Below are 20,853 nucleotides of genomic sequence, written 5' to 3'. Positions count from 1 at the left end.
AGTGAGAGGTTGGGGTTGGAGGAAAGGAGTAAATGCAATAGCACAGATTTATGCGTGCGTGTACAAAGAATTAGGGCATCAATAACCCCGTCCTCATTTCCGGCTCCAAGTCCCTTCCACGTCATCATTCCTCTACAGTTGCGGTCCAGGCCCCAACTGCTGTAACCCTGCATGCCGCAACTAATAAATGACACTATTCACAACTCCAACCTATTTTACACGTAAAATAAAAAACACCGGAAATTTATAACACGGAAAATTTCATTTATAACACGAGAATTTCATTTTTAATACAAAAACAATAAATTATTACTATCAAAGTAAGCATTCTTTCTCTGCATTCTTTCTCTTACTCATTACTAAGCGTTGTACAATATACATTTCATTTTCGTGTTTCATTTTATATTATCATGTTCGTTGTATTGAATTGAAAAATGAAAAATATAGGAAACTATCGACCGGGAGCTGAATATTTGTCATACTGCTACAATTTTATAGTACAATATACATTTAATTTACGGTTGCAAGTAAAAGATAGCAACAGTGAGAATCTAGTGGCAGTAGCAGAGCAGCATGGTGTTGCAGCCTACCTATATATGTGCACACGTACGTATTAGTAACCCCCACCTATACTACTTGCTTCCTCTTTTTCATTTTTCATATTTTACGTTAATACTCCTTCCTCCCGGCCTAAATAAGATCTTTTTCTGAGCACAAGATTTAATACATTATTTTAATTAAAAAGTTAAATAAACAAAAATTAAATACGTACTTAAAAGATGGAGTGTTTAGTAATCAAAACATCAAATGTTACGTGTCCAAATTGGAGTATAAGTTCGGGTGTGAAATGATGGAAAAAAAATGACATTTATAGATGGAATTGGAGTATTTTAAAAAAAATGAAAATAGAAGATAAATTTCGCATGGCTGTGAATACCCTAAAAATAGTTACTTTAAGAACATTAAGGATTTTAATAAAGTAGGAAAGAGATACCAATTTGAGTATTGATTGTATTTTTAGTGAAGAATAAATCTCATTTTATTTTAAAAAAACTTTTCATAAATAGATATGGACTATTTTTATTAGAAGTATGAAAATGGAAATAAGGTTCATTGTTATGGAAAAGAGAGTATTTAGAAGCATGAACTCCATCAGCCCGTGATTAATAGTCAATATTTGTCATTTCCATCCATCTCCTATTAGGAATTCTAATTCACTTTATTATAAAATGGTATGTATGCATCACATTCTACTACTTATTAATTAATTACACTAATACTTTATATGTTCCTTTAAAAATGAAACGTTTTCCTTTTTGGATTGCTCCATTAAAAACGAAACGTTTCCTAAAATAGAAATAATTTTATCTCTACTTTTTTTCTCTCTCTCTTCGTTAACTCACAAAACAACACTATATAAAATTTCATGCCAAAAAACAAACGTTTCATATTTATTGGGACAGATGGAGTATTTTTTTAGTATAATATGAATATATAGAAATAAAACTCACTCCTTCCATTCCACTAGAAATGAAACATTTGTCTTTTGATACATGATTTTATATAGTGTTGTTTTGTAAGCTAACGGGAAGAGAATAAAGTAAGAGGAATAAAAAATGGAGATGATGTTGTTTTTTATTTTAGAAAACATTTTCTTTTTAATGGGACAACTCAAAAAAGAAAACGTTTCATTTTAATGGGACAGAGAGAGTATATAATATTACAGTATATTATCTTTTTTTATTTAAATATTTTTATATTTCTTAAAATTTATGACAAAACTTTTAATCGATGGTCTTGATCATGGAGGGAGTATATTGTTTATTTGAGATAGGAAGGCTGGTGCAATGAAGAAACTGTAAATATATTTCCCTAGATTATTAAAAATGTATTATTCCTGTGAGGATATAAGTAGTAGCAGTCTGATTTAAAAAGCGAGCAGCTCGTTTATTTGATGATTAGCAATTGACAGTACAAAATTATTAGAGCATCTCCAATCATGCTTTTGCTAAATAGCATGGTTGTGGGCCCGGCCCCACATTTATTAATTTTTTACTCCCTGCTTTTCTCTAAGAGCACAACATTCTCATCCATACTCTTTCACAAGGGCATGCTCAAGGGTCCCAGCATTCTATTATTAAATTTAAATAAAAATATTTTCACAATATTAAAATGCATTAAAAATATCCAAAATACTATTACTAATTACTTAAAAATAAAAAAAATCATAATTAAAGTCTAAAAAATAAAAATTACATAATTTAAATCCTAAAAATTAAAAATTACATAATTAAATTCATAAAAATTAAAAAAGTCACTACTCGTTGCCGAATTTCGCTCAAATGTGTTTGATTAAGTCATCTTGTAGCTCAGTGTGGGTCTTGGTATCGCGTATTGTGTGTCTTGTTTGGATCCTCTCGCGCAACGTCGTATGCATACCTCGGCGTGGGGGAGACCTTGCGGTTGAGCTTCCGGCTTCATCCTCGTCGTTAAAGTTAGCCGCCATCGGTCATTCGTCAGCTATAATCATGTTGTGCAAGATAATACACGTGTACATGATGTCGGCAATATTCTTAACGTACCACAGCCGAGACGGGGCACTCACAATGTTGAATCGGCCTTGAAGGACCCCAAAAGCTTTTTCGACGTCTTTCCGAGCAGCCTCTTGATGTTGCGCATAAAGAACTCGTCTCGGGTCTTGCGGATTGTTGAGCGTCTTCACGAAAGTCGACCACCTTGGGTAGATACCATCGGCGAGATAGTAACCCATGTGCTATGGATTTCCATTGACGGTGAAGTCGATCGCCGGTGCTACACCATTCAAAACATCATTGAAGAGTGGTGAATAATAGAGCACGTTCAAGTCGTTCTTGGATCCGGTCACACCGAAATATGCATGCCAAATCCACAGGCGGTAGTCGGCGACCACTTCAAGGATAAGCGTTGGGCCGCCGCCTTTGTGGCCGCTTAAGTGTTGCCCCCTCCAAGCATTCAGACAATTCTTCCACTTCCAATGCATGCAGTCAAAGCTGCCAAGCATACCGGGAATCCGTGGATAGTTTCGTGAAGATGAAGCAACTGTTGACAATCTTCGGTGGTAGGTGCCCGAAGGAATTCATCACCGAAAGTAGAACGAACGCCGTCACAAAAATTTTTGAGGCATTCGATTCCAGTTGACTCACCCATATGCAAATATGCATACTCCTCGAAGAGGTCAGCCGTTTGCCCAGTAGCAAGTTGTCGGATGGCACAAGTACACTTCTGCAACGCCGAGAGACTTTGCTGACCGGTTGCGTCTCTACATGATTGAAAGTATTCAACACTGGCGGACAATGTGTTGACAATACGCATAAACAACCGTTTTGACATGCGAAAACGGCGCCGGAAGCAATCTTCTAGAAACCGCGGCTCGTCGGAAAAATAGTCGGCAACGAGCCTTTCGTGGGCTCCCTCTCGGTCACGAGGGATGTAGCGGCGATTTGATCTAGTTGTTCGAGGAGTAGGGGCGGGGGTAGCGGCGGCGACATAGGCTTCATAGGCGGCATGATATTGTTCATAGTATTTTTGTTCTTCGCGCTCCGCTTCAGCCATGATATCGCTGAAATCCATTTTTGAATTTAGAAAGGGTATGAGTGACAGAGGAAAATGTAGATGAGTTGTATGAAAAAATATGAATGAGAAATAATTTGATGTGAAAAATGGATAACGAATGTGTGTATTTATAGATGATTTTGGGATTAAAAAAATAATAAAAATTCAAAAAAACGGTAATGAAACGGCTATATTTTTGGAAATCCGAAAATATTTTTTTTATTTTTAATATTATTTTTTAAGTTTTTTAAAAAAATAGAAATTGCAACGGCTAAGCGTTGGCGAATGAGAGGGCGTGCACGGGCGTGCTCGATACATCGAGCAGCCTTGCCGTCGTCAAGAGTGCAACGGCGGACAGCAGCGTGCCGCGCAGTCGGCACGGACGGCGTCCTCCCTAACGAGCACCGTTGGGGATGCTCTTAGTTGTAAGAATCATGTGTCATAGGCCACCCGCAACGCGTCACGCGAGTTGCCCGTGTTTCGTTCCGCAGTGACGGAACCGGGGCGGGACGCGTTGCAGCGTCTCATCCCGTCACCAGCCCGTCACGCAACCCGTCCCGCCGCGACAAAACGCGGGACAGCTCGCCATGCGCCGAGGTGACGTGGCGCGCTCCCAGGCCATGCATGACGCCCATTGGCCGTCCCGCGAATGGGCATCGTCACGCTGACGCAATAATTCATCTTTTTAAAAAAAATCAGATTAAATAAAAGTAAATAAATATATAATGTTAAACGGTAATATTACCGTTAATAGAGTCGTTTTCCTTTTTTTATTTTTTATATTTTTTTACTCTATAAATACTCATATTTCATCCTCATTTCACACACTACTACACATCTATTCTTCTCAATTCATCTCCATTTCCTTTCCAATTTTCATCTAACATCTCATTACAAAATGTCTGGCGACGGAAACTCCGGCGGTGGCGGCTCCGGCGCGTGGGATCTCAACGCGTTCAACGACTGGGGAGCATGTACAACACATTGGGTGGTTCCGGTTCGTCGACGTCGGGCACCCAGGGTTCGTCGACACCGGGGGATACCAACCACCCAATTTTGATGTTGATGCATACGCCCGTCCCTCTGCCCCTCGGTATTTGCAGGGATTATCCCAGATTCGGGAAGATTATCCGGTTCAACCCACTCCGGTGAAGGCCGATGCGGGGGAGGAGGAGGAGGATGAAGATCTAGTTCGGCATCCGTACGGCCCCAAAGAAATGCTGGCGGTGTACAACGCCTGGATCAGCGTCTCGTACAATCCCATCGTCGGGAATCAACAACCCCGGAAGTGCTTCTAGGAAAAGGTCACTGAGGCCTACCACGAGATTAAGCCGAAAAAGACCCGCCGCCGCACATATAAGATGCTTCGCGCTCACTTTGACCGAGTCGACAGAGAGGTCAAACGATTCTGCGCCATCTACAAGAATGAAGCGGCGCAGTACCAAAGCGGAGCCACAGGAGCCGACATTCTGAGGTCGGCTTTACGCCAGCCCAATACCATGCCTGACTTAACGGAGTTGCGTTTATGGCGGCACAACTTGGCATTCCGCCTCCTCACGGCTTCAGTGCACCTCCACCGTCTCCTCCGAGGGATGATTCGCCGGCGGAGTAGTTTTTTTATTTTCTATAAAATTTTATTTAGAATTATGTCATTTTTCTTTTTTTAGAATTTTAATTATGTGTGTTTTTTATTTTTTTGAATTTTAAGTTGTATTTTTTATTTTTTGTATAATGTTATTTTATTTTTAATTAAGTGTGTTTTTTATTAATTGAATTTGTTGGAAAAAAATAAAAAAATGAAATAGAATGAATAGTAATTTAAGGGACGGTTAAGGGACGGAGGGTTGCAGGTTTCGTCGCTTAGTTAAAGGATGGAGTAAAAAAATACAGTGGGGCCCACGAATAGTGTTTTAAGGGACGGCTAAGGGACGATATAGTGACAGCGTTGTGGATGGCCTAACATACCTAATCTAATGCCATAATCTAAGGGCATTGTTAACGCAAGGGGTCGGGCCGCAAATCGCGAGTCCCGGCCCGAGACGTGCGTTGGAGGCGACGGAGTTCCGGCCCAGGCCGGTCCCGGGGCCGTAGTTGCGGCCTGGGGACAGTCCCGGGGTCCGGCCTGGCGGGCGATGGAGCATCCGGTTGAGGGGGTTCGGGCCGCTCTTGTTCACCAATTTCTGAATTTTTACAGTTCGGAAGAGGAAGAAGAGGGAAGAAGATGAAGAAAAAGGAGAGGAGCGACATCAATTTTCTAATTTTTATTTTTTTTTGCATTTTTTGCATTTTTTTATATTATAATTTTTAGTTTTTTAGTTTATAATTTATTATTTTTAATTAAGAATGAATTTCTCGTGTTATAATTGTTCAACGTTTTCACGTAAAATATGTCGAAGTTGTGAATAGTGTCATTTATTAGTTGTAGCCCGGGTTGTGGCCTGCAGGGTTAGAGCAGTTGGGGCATGAGTCGCAACTGTAGAGGAATGATGACGTGGAGGGGACTTGGAGCCTGAAACCGGACCGGGGTTAATATGCTCTAATGCCACCCTATTAACTAACACACACACTTAGCAGGTGTATCTATCTATCTATTTATATCTATACATTAGGAGAGTGATGGATGAATCATGAATCTGATGGATGGGTATGTTGGAGATTCGAGCCCACTTAAATTCGATTATTGTTCCTCCAATTGCACCGCATTCATTATTTCTCTCTATGCCGTTTTCTTGCTCGCCTTTCTCCATCTTTACTATGCACCTCTTTCTCTTTTGTCTTTACCTTCTTTTATAATTTCTTTTTTTTTCTCTATAAATCTACATGACAAAAGTGTACAAATATTGAATATATAAGTACTTATGTAGTACTATAATTAATTTTTTATACGTATAAAATTATCAATCTTCATAATTGTATTGGTTTGTACTAAAAAATTAACGTCGCGCGTCTACAGACTACAGTGTTTTGTACTAAATGAAATGAGACAATACACAAGAATTCCTAAATTAGAAGCAGTTGCAGCTCAAAATAACGCGGAGTAACATGTTTAATAATTTAGGTCACAACAATAGAAATTAAAAATAAATGTGATTTTTACTCTCGTGATCATTGACGTGACAGTTCATAGTAAAAGAATTGAATAACTCCAATAAATATAGTTGCAATGCAGATCTGATTTTTTTTTCTCAAAAACATTTGCTTGTATGGCCTTCTCTATTTATATGTGTAGGGCTACTCTAAATTAAATGAATGTAAATTATGTTGTTTAATTTTGAAGAGCTGGGCACGTTTACAAACTTAACATATAACGAAAGTTATTGCAAGAATTATTGTAGCAACTAGTTGTACGAAACCTTAATTATTCAATCATCATCAACCTCTGAATTATCTGCTCTCTCTCTATATATATACGTGTGTGTGTGTGTAATAGCAGTGTATATGCATTGGGACAGCTTGTTTTCGTACCATTGCATTCAATGCATTTTGGACTACTTTCTTCTCTATATTTAATACGCCTAGTTGACATTTTGTACAAAACTTGTCTTCACACGTCTCCCTCTGACTGCCATTCATAAATTTTGTAACGAGAAACTCTTTCAAATGAGACAATTTCTAACTATATAGTAGTTGCAATTATCTATATATGGCATTGAACTAACCTTGTATTCATTTGTATTCGACAACTAGATTCAGATAAACATTCACTCTTTGTAAATGAAAAAGACACAATCTTAACTAGATCTCCTCACAAAAAAAGGTAGATATCATTTCTTTCAATATATTGTTGCCAATATTTCAAATAGTTGTATAATTGTAAAATTATTTAGTTTCAGGATGTCATAACGGCGAGTTCTTACTTCTGACTTAGATAGACATTCTGACATATCACATCAGATCAAAACATTATTGTTTTAATCCTCATAAACATTTCAATTTGTGGAAAATCGACGACCGGTGAAAGTCCATGATTTTTATAGTCACTTTTATGTTTACGTGAAATGCTCCCACCGTCCCAAGGAAGATGGCATCTTTCTTGAGCGACACGAGATTTTATGTAACTTTATTTTGTGTGTTAAATGAAGAGGGTAAAGTATGAGAGAGAAAATAAAGTAGAGATAAAAGGTGTTTCTATTTTTAGTAATGAATCATCTTTGCGGGACAAATCAAAATAAAAAGTGGGTCATGTTCACGGGGACGAATAGAGTATAATATTTCGGCTAAAGTTGATGAATTTAGCTATCATTTCCTCTTACTTTTAATTATTAGTGGAGTAATATTTTGTTTACGTGAATGGGCTTTCAGTATTAAAGGCCCTGCTATTTTATATGTGAATGAACCTTCAGTTTTACTGGGCTTATTGTTGGGCCTTATCACATAGTAGTATTATTTCAACCAGTTTGACAAAAAATTAGTACAAATAAATAATTTATTTATTTATGAGAGAAGGCCATACAAATGGTACACCCATATTTGGATCAAAACTCATATCTAATGCATATTGTTATTTGTTAGCAACTCTTAATTCTTGAGATGCAAATGATGGCAGTTGCTGCGGTGTAGGGAATAAACCAGACCGAGACGGGAAACCTAACCGAACTCTCGGAGCAGATGTCAATCGAGTGCTACACAACTTATAACAGCAGCTGCAATGGAGGCCTCGTGGATTACGCGTTTACCTACACTGGCAGCCTTCATAAGTAGGAGCCTATTCATTGCAGGTTTGTGGGATCGAGCTCAGAGTGGCAGCTGTTGGGTACGGAACGAGCAAGGGGCTGAACCATGCCATCGTGGAGAACTCACGGTGAGAGAAAGGATATACTGGAAATGTAATGCTGTTCAAGATTATACTGGAAAAACTCATTTGTCTAAAGAAACACATGTTCATTAACATTCCAACATAGAAAGCAAGCAGCATAGATTATGTCGATGAACAGTCGATACATTACATTAAAATATACGATTTCTTCTCTACTCAGTACTTTGCAACGACGGCCTCGAAGATGCCATCGGATCTGAAATGGGGAGAGAACAACCTAGGATCAACGGGCCCTGGCAGATTGAAGAAGAGCGTGAAGGGTCCAGGGGGTGATTGTTGCTGGAATTTCATTTCGTATACTCGGGAATATTTTTGGACGATCTTGCCACCAGTCGACGTCACACCTCGAACACAGACCTTTCCATCCCTTTGAACATCACAGCTGAATTCACCTGATACATGTAATCAAGTGAGAACAAAAACAATATAAACATAAAAGTGTGAAAGGTTGATTTAATGTGCTTCATAAACACACTTCAATGTCGAAAAGTAATGCAGAGTTTTCAGCACAAAGAAGAAGATTTATCCTATCTTCATCATTCTCTCATGACATTATATACAGAAATGTGAACATACGGTGAATTGACCAATATCCGATTTCAGTTTGCAGCTTCAAGTCCACACAAACTGATCTCGTTATTTTCAAGATGTGTGTGTAGAATCTCTAGACTACGAGTAAGAATCTAAAGCACGGCCGAAATTAACATGAAATAGGTTTGTCAAGTCATAATCCAATGGAATAAAATCTATCTTTCCTAATGACGATCTCTCACTGCTGTAAAGACATGAAACAGCAGTCTCTTTATGAAGAGCGAGAAGTTTAATCTCTCATAGCCAGATACATAACTTCCGGCCTGCACATGTTCGCTCAGAAAATGAGCATGGAAAACACATTACTTTGCTTAATCCGTTCACAGATACTCTTCACTGACTTAAGTTATTTCCACAGCCAACCAAAATTCCAAAAAAAAAACACAATATACAAAGAACATAAAGAGTAAATCGCAGACAACACAGTGATGAGGTGAAGAGAAATTCACCAGGATCTTTCTTGACGCCAGGTAGAGCAATACAAAAGTAATACGCAGATTTGCTCTCGCCAATGTCTGTGATGCCAATAGGTGGTCCAGTCCCCCCTTTACAAGCTGTTCCAGTCAAGACAACAGACGTATTCGAACACCATTCTTCCACCTTTGGAACAGGCACGAGGGGCAAAGCAAATGGCTGGGCGGAATTGCAAGTCCTTGGATACGCAACCAATTGCATAGAATCAGAATGGTGCGTCTCTTCTGCATCTTTGCAGTTATTCAGGTCCACCATCCCACCATTTTCAATTTCATCCATTGCAGATATACGTCACCTAACCCAAGAACGACTTGATTCAACAAACAAGTGTGAAACTAATAAATGGCAAGAAACAATATAGAGAGACAAAAGACATTTCCATGGCAGAAAAAGAAAGCAGGTTCTATATACAATGTTAATTCTGAACAAAGGATTTAACCATCAACTCGTTTGGAGTAAACTGATTGGATTTAAACAAGGCCTGCAAAGGGTATTTGAATAACAACAGCCCCCTTTATAAAAATGTTTATTATGGTTAGGGATTCAAGGTTAACAGAAGTTCCCATTCAAGCGAAGCTGAGAGAGAATCATCTAGCTCAGTATATACTAACTTCGAATTATAGTGATCTAGCTGTATTTAAGCTCCAGCAGGAAGCTCGAGCCGATACGTTTACTGAAACATGATAAAATAATAATTAGTCTAATAAGCATAATCTGATCAATGTTGGAGATCAATCTCTATGTTCTTAAATACTCTATCTTTTGCTGAAATAGCTTGGTAGCACCGTTACACGATGCCCACACAATCACCACGACAACATTGGGCAAGCTAATTGGAATTCTACAAGCCAAACTCAATTGACACTATCACACTAGAACAAACGCTTCATATATATGAAAAAAGCTGCATTCCACCACCCACCCACATAAATCAAGATTTTTCGTTTAAAGTTGCAATTAAGTGAAGCATTTTTCATGTTTCATTTTTCGAGTTTCATTTCCTGGCAACAAGATTGATATCTTTTTTTTATTATTTTAAAAATTGAGGTTTGGGTAAAGTTACGTAACAACCTAACTAAGAAAATAATTCAGTGTGACGCTAGAGTAAGAGGAAAATCAGGGGAAACGCACGATTTCAAGAATTGAAACGAAAAAAACATTAAAATTAGTGGAACAAGGAATGCAAGAAGAATTACCTGTTGATAACTGGAAAGGAAAGCTGGGTTGTGTAAATTTGAGCAGAAATGTGGTCTGCGGAGTTATGATCGCCGTAAAGAAGCAGTTGTGCTTCTTCTTTTCTTCTTCGCCGGAAATTATAAAGTTTAAACGGTGACAATATCAAAGACCAAATTTATTTAGCCCAACACTCACAAATCTGTCATATTTAACTCATAAATCGAAGTGCTTTAGTTGAAATAAATTAGTGAGTTTATGTAGTGACGAAAACATTAGGGGCGAAATTCCCAAAATAGGATTAATTAGGAGAGTTTATTATTATTATTATTATTATTATTATTATTATTATTATTATTATTATTATTATTATTATTATTATTATTATAAATGAGGGAAATACAATGCGTATGGAAGACGCGTCGCTAGAAAACACATTAGAGTATCTCGCGTCGTTACCTAACACGTGAGAGTATCTCGCGTCTTTATTAAACACGTGAATTGTTGTCGCGTCTCTACCTTAGTATTCCAGAACGAGCAGACTCTCCCTCCTCCGAGCGACAACTACTTTAAATCCAAGAGAAATCGGCTCTGATTCCCATTTTAAGTGTTATTTTGTGTATAATTTTGTTGAATATAGATTTAGTGTTTATAATAGTTGGATATAGAATTAGGGAAGCTTTAGGATTGAATTTTGTTGATAAATCTGTTCCCATCGACAAAGGAACATTGAATTTGTTGAATCCTACATTGAATTTGTTGAATTATGATACTCCCTGCCTCCCATAAAAATATGTGCACTTTCCATTTTTGTCCGTCTAATAAAAATATGTGCATTGAATTTTTGGAAAGTTATACTATCAATTTAATAATGTACGTTCAACTATCTACTAACTCTACTTTAACTACCATTATCTTTCTCTCTCTTGCTTTACCATATATACAATTCTCATCATCTCTCTTACTTTATCATTTTTTATTTTAATTCCCGTGTTATCCCATTGTCCATATTTTTATGGGACTGAGGGAGTATAATTTTGTTAACTATAGATTTTAGGGTTTAGAATATTGAATTTTGTTGAATATAGAATTTTATAGATTGATTTTTATGAATTAATATGTTATTAAGGATGGGAAAAGTAGAGAGGGTTTATCCATATCTATTAGTACAATTTTTTCCACATATCATACAATATGATATTTTCTCATTCAATATAATAAATGCTTTCGCATGAGTTGAAATGTTGAATCATATGCGGTACCAAACCTAAGAGTTGGACCATTTTCCCATTCTAATATAAAATCACAAACACCAATACACTATCACTTGTGCAAAATATAGTAGTATGATAAAACAACATTAGGTAGATACATGAAACACCCTTACTAAAAACTTACTAAAGTGAGCTGCAGATTATGTATTTTCAAGAAAGAATGATGCACAATGAATCCAAGAATCCTAAAATCAGAAATAAACTAAGAGAGGTAATGGCGCTTCAGCAAGTTGTGTCTTTAAGAGAAATGCGACACGCTCTCACGTGTTTGGCAAAAACGCGAGATGCTCTCACATGTCTTCTAAGGACACGTGTTTTCTTCTTTTGTAACAATGAAAAACTCTTCCTATAAGCGACATGAATTCTAGTTAATCATATTTGGGGAGCATTTTTCCATTTTAGTGCAGAAAAGAATATATTGACGTACAAAGAATTTTTATTGAAATAATATTAAAGATGTTTTATTTTATTCAAAAATAAAATATGATTTTTTCTAGCACAAACTACTCAAAATACCAAATGATGGAACATATATAAGTCGTATCCAAGTGAGAGTCATTGCAATGGAATTAGGTGAGCCACAAACTCGTCACTGGTCACTTTTAGAGCATCTCCAATGGTTCTGGACATGCAATAGCCCTCTCATAGCCTTCTCACTGCCACGTCATCTGCACTAAAATCCTCCTCCCACATCATCTGGACATGCAATAGCTAGACATCACCAAACCGAACCGGCCCGGCTGAACCGGCCCGGAACCGTCACCGGCGGTTCCGAACCGGAACCGGAACCGTCGGCGGCGGTTCCGAACCGTGACCGGAACCGGCGGTTCCGACGGGCCGGTTCAGGTTCATGAAATTTGCGAACCGTAACCGGCGGTTCCGAACCGCCGGTTTTCACCGGAACCGGCGGTTCCGAACCGGCGGTTCGCCGGTTCCGACACCTTTTCAGGCTACCACCGGCCTAGACGTAGCCTTTTCAGAAACCGGGTCAGAAACCGCCGGTTTTTGTCAGAAAACCGTTGACGAAACCGGCGGTTTCTGACCAAAAACCGGCGGTTCAACGAGTAAACCGGTGGTTCCGGCGGTAAACCGGCGGTTCCGCCGGATTTCAAAAATTTGAAATTTTTTCTTTTTTTTTTTCTTTTTTTAATCACATTTTTCCCCTATAAATACCCCCTCATCTTCATTTTCTACTTACCCCATTCTTGTGTTGATAAGAATTTCTCTCTCAATCTCAATTTCTCTATTCTCCATCCTCTTTCTCTCAAGTTGTTTACGTTATTTGCGCTCATAATTTACTCACGTTGTTCTTGTTTACGTTAATATCACATAAACACTACTCTCTATTCTCTACTTCCAATTTCCATAATATCATGTCTTCATCTCGTCGTGGTGGTGATCGGGGCAAGGGAATTGCCCAAGATCAAAGTGACTCTCGTCGTCGTCGTGCCCCTTCTAGAGCACAAGTTGCGGAGGAGGTGGGAAGGCGAGCCGCTCTTCGATTACAAGTAAGTTCTAAACTTCTAAATTAAATGTTTTACTATGTTAATATGTTATAATAAGTTTTAATATGTTAGTAGTTTTTTAATATGTTTTATTATGTTATATGATATAAGTTTTAATATGTTAGTAAGTTTTAATATGTTTTAATATGTTATATGATAAGTCTTTAATTTGAGAGCACCATTTGGTATACTTGCTCGGAAAAAGATTATGTGCGGACTACCGCCTTTTCTTATATCCTTGTGCAAGATGGCCTATTGTGGAATGCCTCAGCGTGGTCCTTCCTTTGATTTATATGTTATAAGTTTTAATATGTTTTAGTAAGTTTTAATATGTTGATATGTTTTAATATGTTTTAATATGTTTTAGTAAGTTTTAATATGTTTTAATATGTTTTAGTAAGTTTTAATATGTTTTAATATGTTATATGATAAGTCTTTAATTTGAGAGCACCATTTGGTATACTTGCTCGGAAAAAGATTATGTGCGGACTACCGCCTTTTCTTATATCCTTGTGCAAGATGGCCTATTGTGGAATGCCTCAGCGTGGTCCTTCCTTTGATTTATATGTTATAAGTTTTAATATGTTTTAGTAAGTTTTAATATGTTAATATGTTTTAATATGTTTTAATATGTTTTAGTAAGTTTTAATATGTTTTAGTAAGTTTTATATGTTTTAATATGTTTTAGTAAGTTTTAATATGTTTTAATATGTTATATGATATGTTTTAATGTGTATAATTCTCGTAGGAGGAAGAAGATCGAAATGCGGCCTTGTTACTTGCCACCCTCGGCGACGAAGAGCCACATTCGGATTCGCGTTTCGAATACGATGTGAATCTATCATCGGACGAAGGCGACGATGGATCGCATCAATTCCCACCTTCTAGCGCCGGCCAAGTTGGCGAAAATGACGAGGAGGCCGAAGCTCCTCCTCCTTCCGGGAGACAAAAGAAGAAGATGCCTCCAAAGTTGAAATCCGACATCTTCACCAAACATTACAAGAAGGTCCCGGTGGTAATTTCTAATCCTGATGATTCGACCACTACCGTGGAGACAGGCGAGTTCAAAGCTTATTGCAACTATTGCGATAAAGTCTATCCATTTGTAATCGGTGGGGGATATGGTACTCTCACACGCCATTTGAAGGCAAAACACCCCGTGGAATTTGGGCATTCTAGATCCCAAACCCAAATCAACTTCCCCGCCGGCTCATCGTCTCAAACAGGTACGCCACTATTTAAATACGATCCCAAAAATACTACCGATACCATGGTAAGATGGGCGGCAATGAAACATTTGCCGTTCAATTTTTTTAATGACAGAAAATATGAAATGACTATGCAACAAGCTTTTAATGTTGCTGCAAAAAGAATTCCCCCCTCTACTGCTCAAAGATCTAACAACCGGCAGTATTTTGAAAAAAAAAATGGAAATTGCAAAGAGTCTATCCACCTTGGGGCACAAAGTTAATATTTGCTCCGATGTGTGGACGGATTCTTTCCAACGAAATTCTTACATGGGTATTTCTTGTCATTTTATAGACAATAGTTGGTCTTTAAATAAACGTTTGATTGGTTTTAGACAATTTCCTTCCCCACACACTGCACAAGCAATTGTTTCTTTAATTATTCAAGTTTTGAATGAGTATGAGTTATGCAACAAGATATTTTCGGTTGGTTTTGATAACGCAACCGCCAACACCGCAAGTATATCCGATTTAATTGCGGCTTGCTCCCCGGTGATAAGTGGTAAGTATTTTCATCAACGATGTATTTGTCATATTTTAAACTTATGTGTACAAGATGCTTTGTCTTTATGGCAAAGACATATTCAACCTATTACTACAGTTGTATCCTTGATCCACTGGAAGCCTCAAATTGGCAAGGCGTGGAAGAAGTATTGCCACTCGAAGAAAATAAGGTACACAAAGTTTACTTTAGACGTTTCTACTAGATGGAACTCTACATATGACATGTTGCAATCTACAATGGAGCATATAGACTATTTAGTTGATTTTTATAGAACTTACCCTGTTGATGATTTATATCTAACATCTTCTTGTTGGGAACAAAGCCTGAGTTTATTTAAATTATTCAAAAATTTTCGAAGTGCAACTATGGAGTTATCGGGTGTGTATTATTGCACATCCGTTCGTGTTTTAGAACATTGCATGATCATATCACTTGGTTTTAAAACTGCAATGAAAAATTCCGCAAACAATCTTGAGCTTATGTGTGTTTTATATTACATGGTTGAAAAATGGCTCAAGTATTTCAATGAGATCCCAACAGTTTTTTGCTTGCCAAAGTTTTGGATCCAAAGTGGAAACTAGTTGGTACTTTCAAAATTTTAGAATTTTATTACAACAGTTTAGCTTCTATTGATCTTGAACCACTCCGAGCTTTGCAAACTGACGACGACGACAACTACATAAACCTTGCCCAAACATTCCAAATAAACCTCCCCCACCTCCCAAGCCTCCAAAGAAATTTTGAGTTCGACTTGCGGTCTCTCTTTCACGATTACGAAGTCAAGTACAACACTACCCACCAAGTTCGACCTAGACCCCCCCGTCAAACACAGAACTTTGGCTTCTTCCAAGTTGATGACCCCGACACCCAATCCCAATTGGCGGACCTATACGCCTTCTGCAGCGGAGGAAGGACGGCACATTCGGTAAGTGAGTTAGATTTATATTTAGACTCACACTTTTCATTCAATGAGGAAGAAGGAGGTCCCGTTCCCAAACAAATCGACGTCCTAGATTGGTGGTCTTCACACGAGAAAGATTTTCCCATCCTTGCATCAATGGCCAAGGAGATCTTTTCGGTTCCGGCTTCCACTGTCGCCATCGAGTCCGCCTTTAGTGTTGGAGGCAACGTCTTGGACGACCGAAGAAGTAGGCTCACCGGACAAAACATGGAAGCCACCATGTTACTTGATGATTGGTGCTCCGCCGAAATTAGAGACCAAGAACCGGATTGGGACAAACTAGTAGTACAACCCGACCAAGACTACTTCCCCGACGAAGAAGAGTAGGCGCCAATACTTCCAATCAAGCCAAATAGGTAAGCAAGGTAAGAGAACTACGTGGACTTTGATTCCAAAATGCAATTGAGCATTGAGGATACGTAGGCATCTCAACTTATATTTCAACTTAAATTTTAAATTTAAGTTTAAATTTAAGTTGAGCTCAAGTCCTTTTCCTTTATTTCTTTTTTCTCCCCTTTATTTCGAATATGTAATTTTGTAAATTGTAATGAAGACTTTAAGTCTTTTGTAATTTATAATTTTGAAGTTGTAATTTCTAATTTTTATGTTGTAATTTGTAAATTTTAACTTGTAATTTGTAATTTTAAAGTTGTAATTTGTAATTTTGAAGTTGTAATTTGTATCAATAAAATTACATTTGTACATCGCTTCATTCTAATGTTATTTACGCAAGTTTTTTTACATTTTAAACTTGAATTACAATTTACAAAATGCAAAAAAAAAAAAAAAAATCAAAACGAACCGCCGAACCGGCCGAACCGGCCCGGAACCGGCCAATCACCGGCGGTTCCACGGTTCACTTGAACCGGCGGTTCCACGGTTCACGAACCGGAACCGCCACACCTTGGCCGGACCGGTTCAGGTTCATCAATTTATTGAACCGGAACCGGCGGTTCCGAACCGTGAACCGCCGGTTCCGGAACCGTGGTGACGTCTAGCAATAGCCCTCCCATAGCCTATCCACATCACTAATAACAATTATATAATTTAATTTACAATCGTAGCAACATACGAAATTTAATTTACGAGACAAATACAGGAAAATTGAATAATAATATTAAAATTTATAAAAAAGTACAATAATTTATAAAAAAATACATTAATTTAAAAAAAATACAAAAATTAAAAAGTACAAAAAAAATACATAAAAAATCACTCCTCGCCGCCGTCCTCTAAGGAGAAGCTCTCAAACGGCGTGTACTGTGCATCCGTCGGGGGAGTCTGAGACCCGGTCGTCACTGGAGTACCTTCGTAGTTGTTCTCCATTTTTCGTTGTTGATCTTGTACAGAAATTAAGATAGAGAGAGTACTCGTTAATACAAGTGGTGCGAATGAAAATGACGTCCAAAGCGCGTATATATAGTGTTTCGAAAAATTTTAATAAATAAAATAAAATTCTGACGCCGGTCTGACGCCGATTCAGGGCCTACAATGGCGCCGTGAGAGTCGGCGTCAGTCCAAGAATCGGCGTAGGCGCACCGATTTTGACGCCGATTTCGCTGACGCCGGCTGCAATGGTTCGGCATCAGCACCGGCGTCCGCGAAAAATCGGCGTGCCTACGCTGACGCCGCCATTGAAGCTGCTCTTATGGACTACAGAGCGGTTCATGTCGCATGATGAGGCCAATTTGGCCATGCGACGTGACACTAATCAATGTTGGATTTTTCGTTTTTCTTTCTGATTTTATATTTTATTAAATTGTTTTAAAACAATCTTATTTTCATATTTTTTTTTCCATTTATCTTCCAATATTTATCTTATAATTTCTTCAATTTCTCTTTGAAATTAATCAGACAATGGCGCCGGCAATCAATTCAACCAGAGTTGATCCAATACGAAGGAAATCATTTAATATGGCAATACATGAAAACACGAAAATAAGGCTCATTTATAATCATTAAAATTAGAAAGAAAAATGAAAAAAAAAACATAATTTATGGTAATTAATTAAGGGTAAATACATGGCTCATTTATAATCATTAAAATTAGAAAGAAAAATGAAAAAAAAACATAATTTATGGTAATTAATTAAGGGTAAATACATAACTCAAACAAAAACAAAATGTATCACTTTTGTTTCATATTAGTACAAAAAATTTGAAGTTGACATAAATCATACAAAAAGTTTTTGCTAAATACATATAGCGGAATGTGCTAAATTGAAACACGAAAGAAACTTTTTATATGATTTATATCAACTTTAAACTTCTTGTACTAATATGAAACAAATGTGATACATTTTGTATAAGTTTTGTATTTACCGCTAATTAATTTGTGTATTAGGCCATCCACAACGTTGTTGCTATACCGTTCCTTAAACTACTATTTGCGGACTCCACCGTACTTTTTTACTCCATTCCTTAAATAAGGAACAGAACCTACAACCCTCCGTTCCTTATCCGTTTTTTAACCGTTCCTTAAATTACTATTCATTCAATTTTATTTTTTATTTTTATTTCCAACCCAATTTAATTAACACAAACACACTTCATTAAAAGACACACAACATAAAAAAATTTACAACTTAAAATTTTAAAAAATAAAAAATACACAATTAAAATCCTAAAAAATTAAACGTTGCATAATTTAAAATACAAATTTAAAAACTACTCCGCCGGTGAATCATCCCCCCGAAGGCGGTCGAGGTGCAGGGGGAGGCGGAATGTCAAGTTGTGCTGCCATATGCACAATTCCGTTCCACCAGGCTTGGTATTGGGAGGGCGAGAAGCGGGAAGTGTCCGCCATTGTGGCGGTCATGTACACCGCCATAAGGGTGTTCGAGCCTCCCCCTGAGCCCGATCCCGAGCCCGCCTGGCTTGATTTGCCTCGGTCCTTCCTCGCTCTAGCTGCCTTCGCCGCCTTGGTCCCTTGCGGCCGACGGCGCCCACGGCTAGATACCGCGGCATCGCAGGTGTGCTTCGTGCGCTTTGAGGTTGAGCCCGAGCTGCCAAATATCAACATATTTGAATTGTTTACCGGTGTCTTGGTTGTAGACGCGCAAAGCCGTCCTCAGAATGTCGGCTCCCGAAGCTCCGCTTTGGTAGTGCGCCGCTTCGGTCGAGTAGATGCCGCATAATTTTTTGACCTGTTTGTCGACTCGGCCAAAGTGAGAGCGGAACATCTTATATGTGCACTTCCGGGACCCTTTCGGCTTAATCTGGTGGTAGATCTCGGTGACCTTTTCCCAGAAGCACTTGTTGGGTTGTTGATTCCCGACGACGGGATCGTACGAGACGGTGATCCAGGCGTTGTACACCGCCATCGTTTCGTTGTTGTTGTACGGATGCCGGCCTAGATCCTCCTCCTCCTCCTCGCCCGCCTCTGACTCCGCCTCCTCCCCCGCCTCCGCCTACTCCCAAAGTGGGTTCAACGGGGAAATTCTCCCGAATCTGGAATAATCCCTGCGAATACCGCGGGGCGGAGGGACGAGCGTATGCATACACGTCAAAAGTGGGTGGTTGGTACTCACCCGGCGTCGCCGAACCCTGGGTGCCCGGCGTCGACGAACCGGAACCACCCAGTGTGTTGTACATGGTCTCCCAATCGTTAAACGTGTTGAGATCCCATCCCGCCGGAGTTGCCGTCGCCGGACATTTTTTTGATGAGATGTTAGATGAAAATTGGAGAGGAAATGAAGTTGATTTAGGAAGAATAGATGTGTAGTTGTGTGTGAAATGAGGAAGAATTAGGAGTATTTATAGAGTAAAAAATAAAAAAAATAAAAAAAGGAAAAACGGTAATAATAAACTGTGATATTACCGTTTATTAATTTTTTTATATTTTTTTAATTCGAATTTAAAAAAGATTTATTGCGTCAGCACGTGACGACGCCCACTCGCGGGCCGGCGAGTGGGCGTCACGCACGACGCAGGGGCACGCCACGTCGCCATGGCGCGTGGCGTGACAGCCCGTCCCGCGTCTCGCAGGACGGGTTACGGGACGCGATGGGAACGGTTTGGGGGCGGGACGGCGTGCCGCAACTTGTCGCGCTGGCGTTCCGTTCCTCCGGAACGAAACGCGGGATGGTTCCGCGCCGCGTTGCGATGCCCTTAAGACCATCCACAATAGGAATAGCCCAGCAATAGCCCAGCCATAGCCTAGCCACTGCCACATCATCAGCACTAAAAATCCTCCTGCTACATCATCAAAACAAACAAATAGCCCAGCAATAGCCTAGCCACATAATATCCACATCACTATTAACAAATATATACAAAATGAAATAATTAACAATCACACAATATACGAAATTTAATTTACGAGACATATACGGGAAAAGTTTAATAATAATATTAAAATTTAAAAAATACAATAATTTAAAAAAATACATTAATTTAAAAACAAGTGGTGCGAATGAAAATGACGAGCAAAGCGCGTATATATAGTGTTTCGGGAAAAAAAATTTAAAATTTCGCGCTAGGCGGTGCGCTGGGCGATTCGGGCGCTGCAATAGCGCCGAGCGGACCACCCAGCGCCACGCGACCGCCCAGCGCTGCGCGGTTTCTCTCTCCATTCGCCCGCTGGGCGACTGCAATAGACCGCCCAGCGAATCGCCCAGCGCCGGCGCTCGGCTGGGCGGCATTGTGGATGGTCTAAGAGTTAGTAGTGATTCCCACGAGAAGTTGCTTATTTATGTGTAGCAATTGATTATTGAT

At 38.8% G+C, this 20,853-nt stretch overlaps 1 protein-coding gene across 2 annotated transcripts; it reads right to left on the bottom strand.

Annotated features, from left to right (window-relative positions):
* Nucleotides 1–8,407: 8,407 nt before the first annotated feature.
* LOC121753658 (increased DNA methylation 3-like) lies at nucleotides 8,408–10,876 on the bottom strand. 2 transcript variants are annotated; one of them, XM_042148894.1, is made up of 3 exons: nucleotides 10,669–10,876; nucleotides 9,448–9,782; nucleotides 8,408–8,799 (listed from the first exon to the last, which is right to left on the bottom strand). In XM_042148894.1, exons 2-3 carry the CDS (start codon nucleotides 9,749–9,751, stop codon nucleotides 8,564–8,566), a joined length of 540 nt encoding a protein of 179 aa, XP_042004828.1. In that variant the 5' UTR covers nucleotides 9,752–9,782; nucleotides 10,669–10,876; the 3' UTR covers nucleotides 8,408–8,563. The 2 variants fall into 2 exon arrangements, with proteins under 2 accessions (XP_042004828.1, XP_042004827.1); XM_042148893.1 differs by having other exon boundaries at nucleotides 9,448–9,767; nucleotides 10,669–10,875.
* Between the last annotated feature and the right edge of the window lie 9,977 nt (nucleotides 10,877–20,853).

Source organism: Salvia splendens, chromosome 11 (genome assembly GCF_004379255.2).
Source record: "Salvia splendens isolate huo1 chromosome 11, SspV2, whole genome shotgun sequence".
NCBI classification, from domain to species: domain Eukaryota; kingdom Viridiplantae; phylum Streptophyta; class Magnoliopsida; order Lamiales; family Lamiaceae; genus Salvia; species Salvia splendens.
Note: the sequence above shows the minus strand (reverse complement) of the source record. Positions and strands in the feature narration are given on the sequence as shown.

Bases quoted from the DNA above. Each gene is read 5' to 3' on its own strand.
- LOC121753658 (XM_042148894.1), bottom strand. From the start codon at position 9,751: ATGGATGAAATTGAAAATGGTGGGATGGTGGACCTGAATAACTGCAAA. The intron at 8,800-9,447 runs GTGAATTTCTCT...TACATGTATCAG, and splicing joins TGGCGTCAAGAAAGATCCTG to GTGAATTCAGCTGTGATGTT.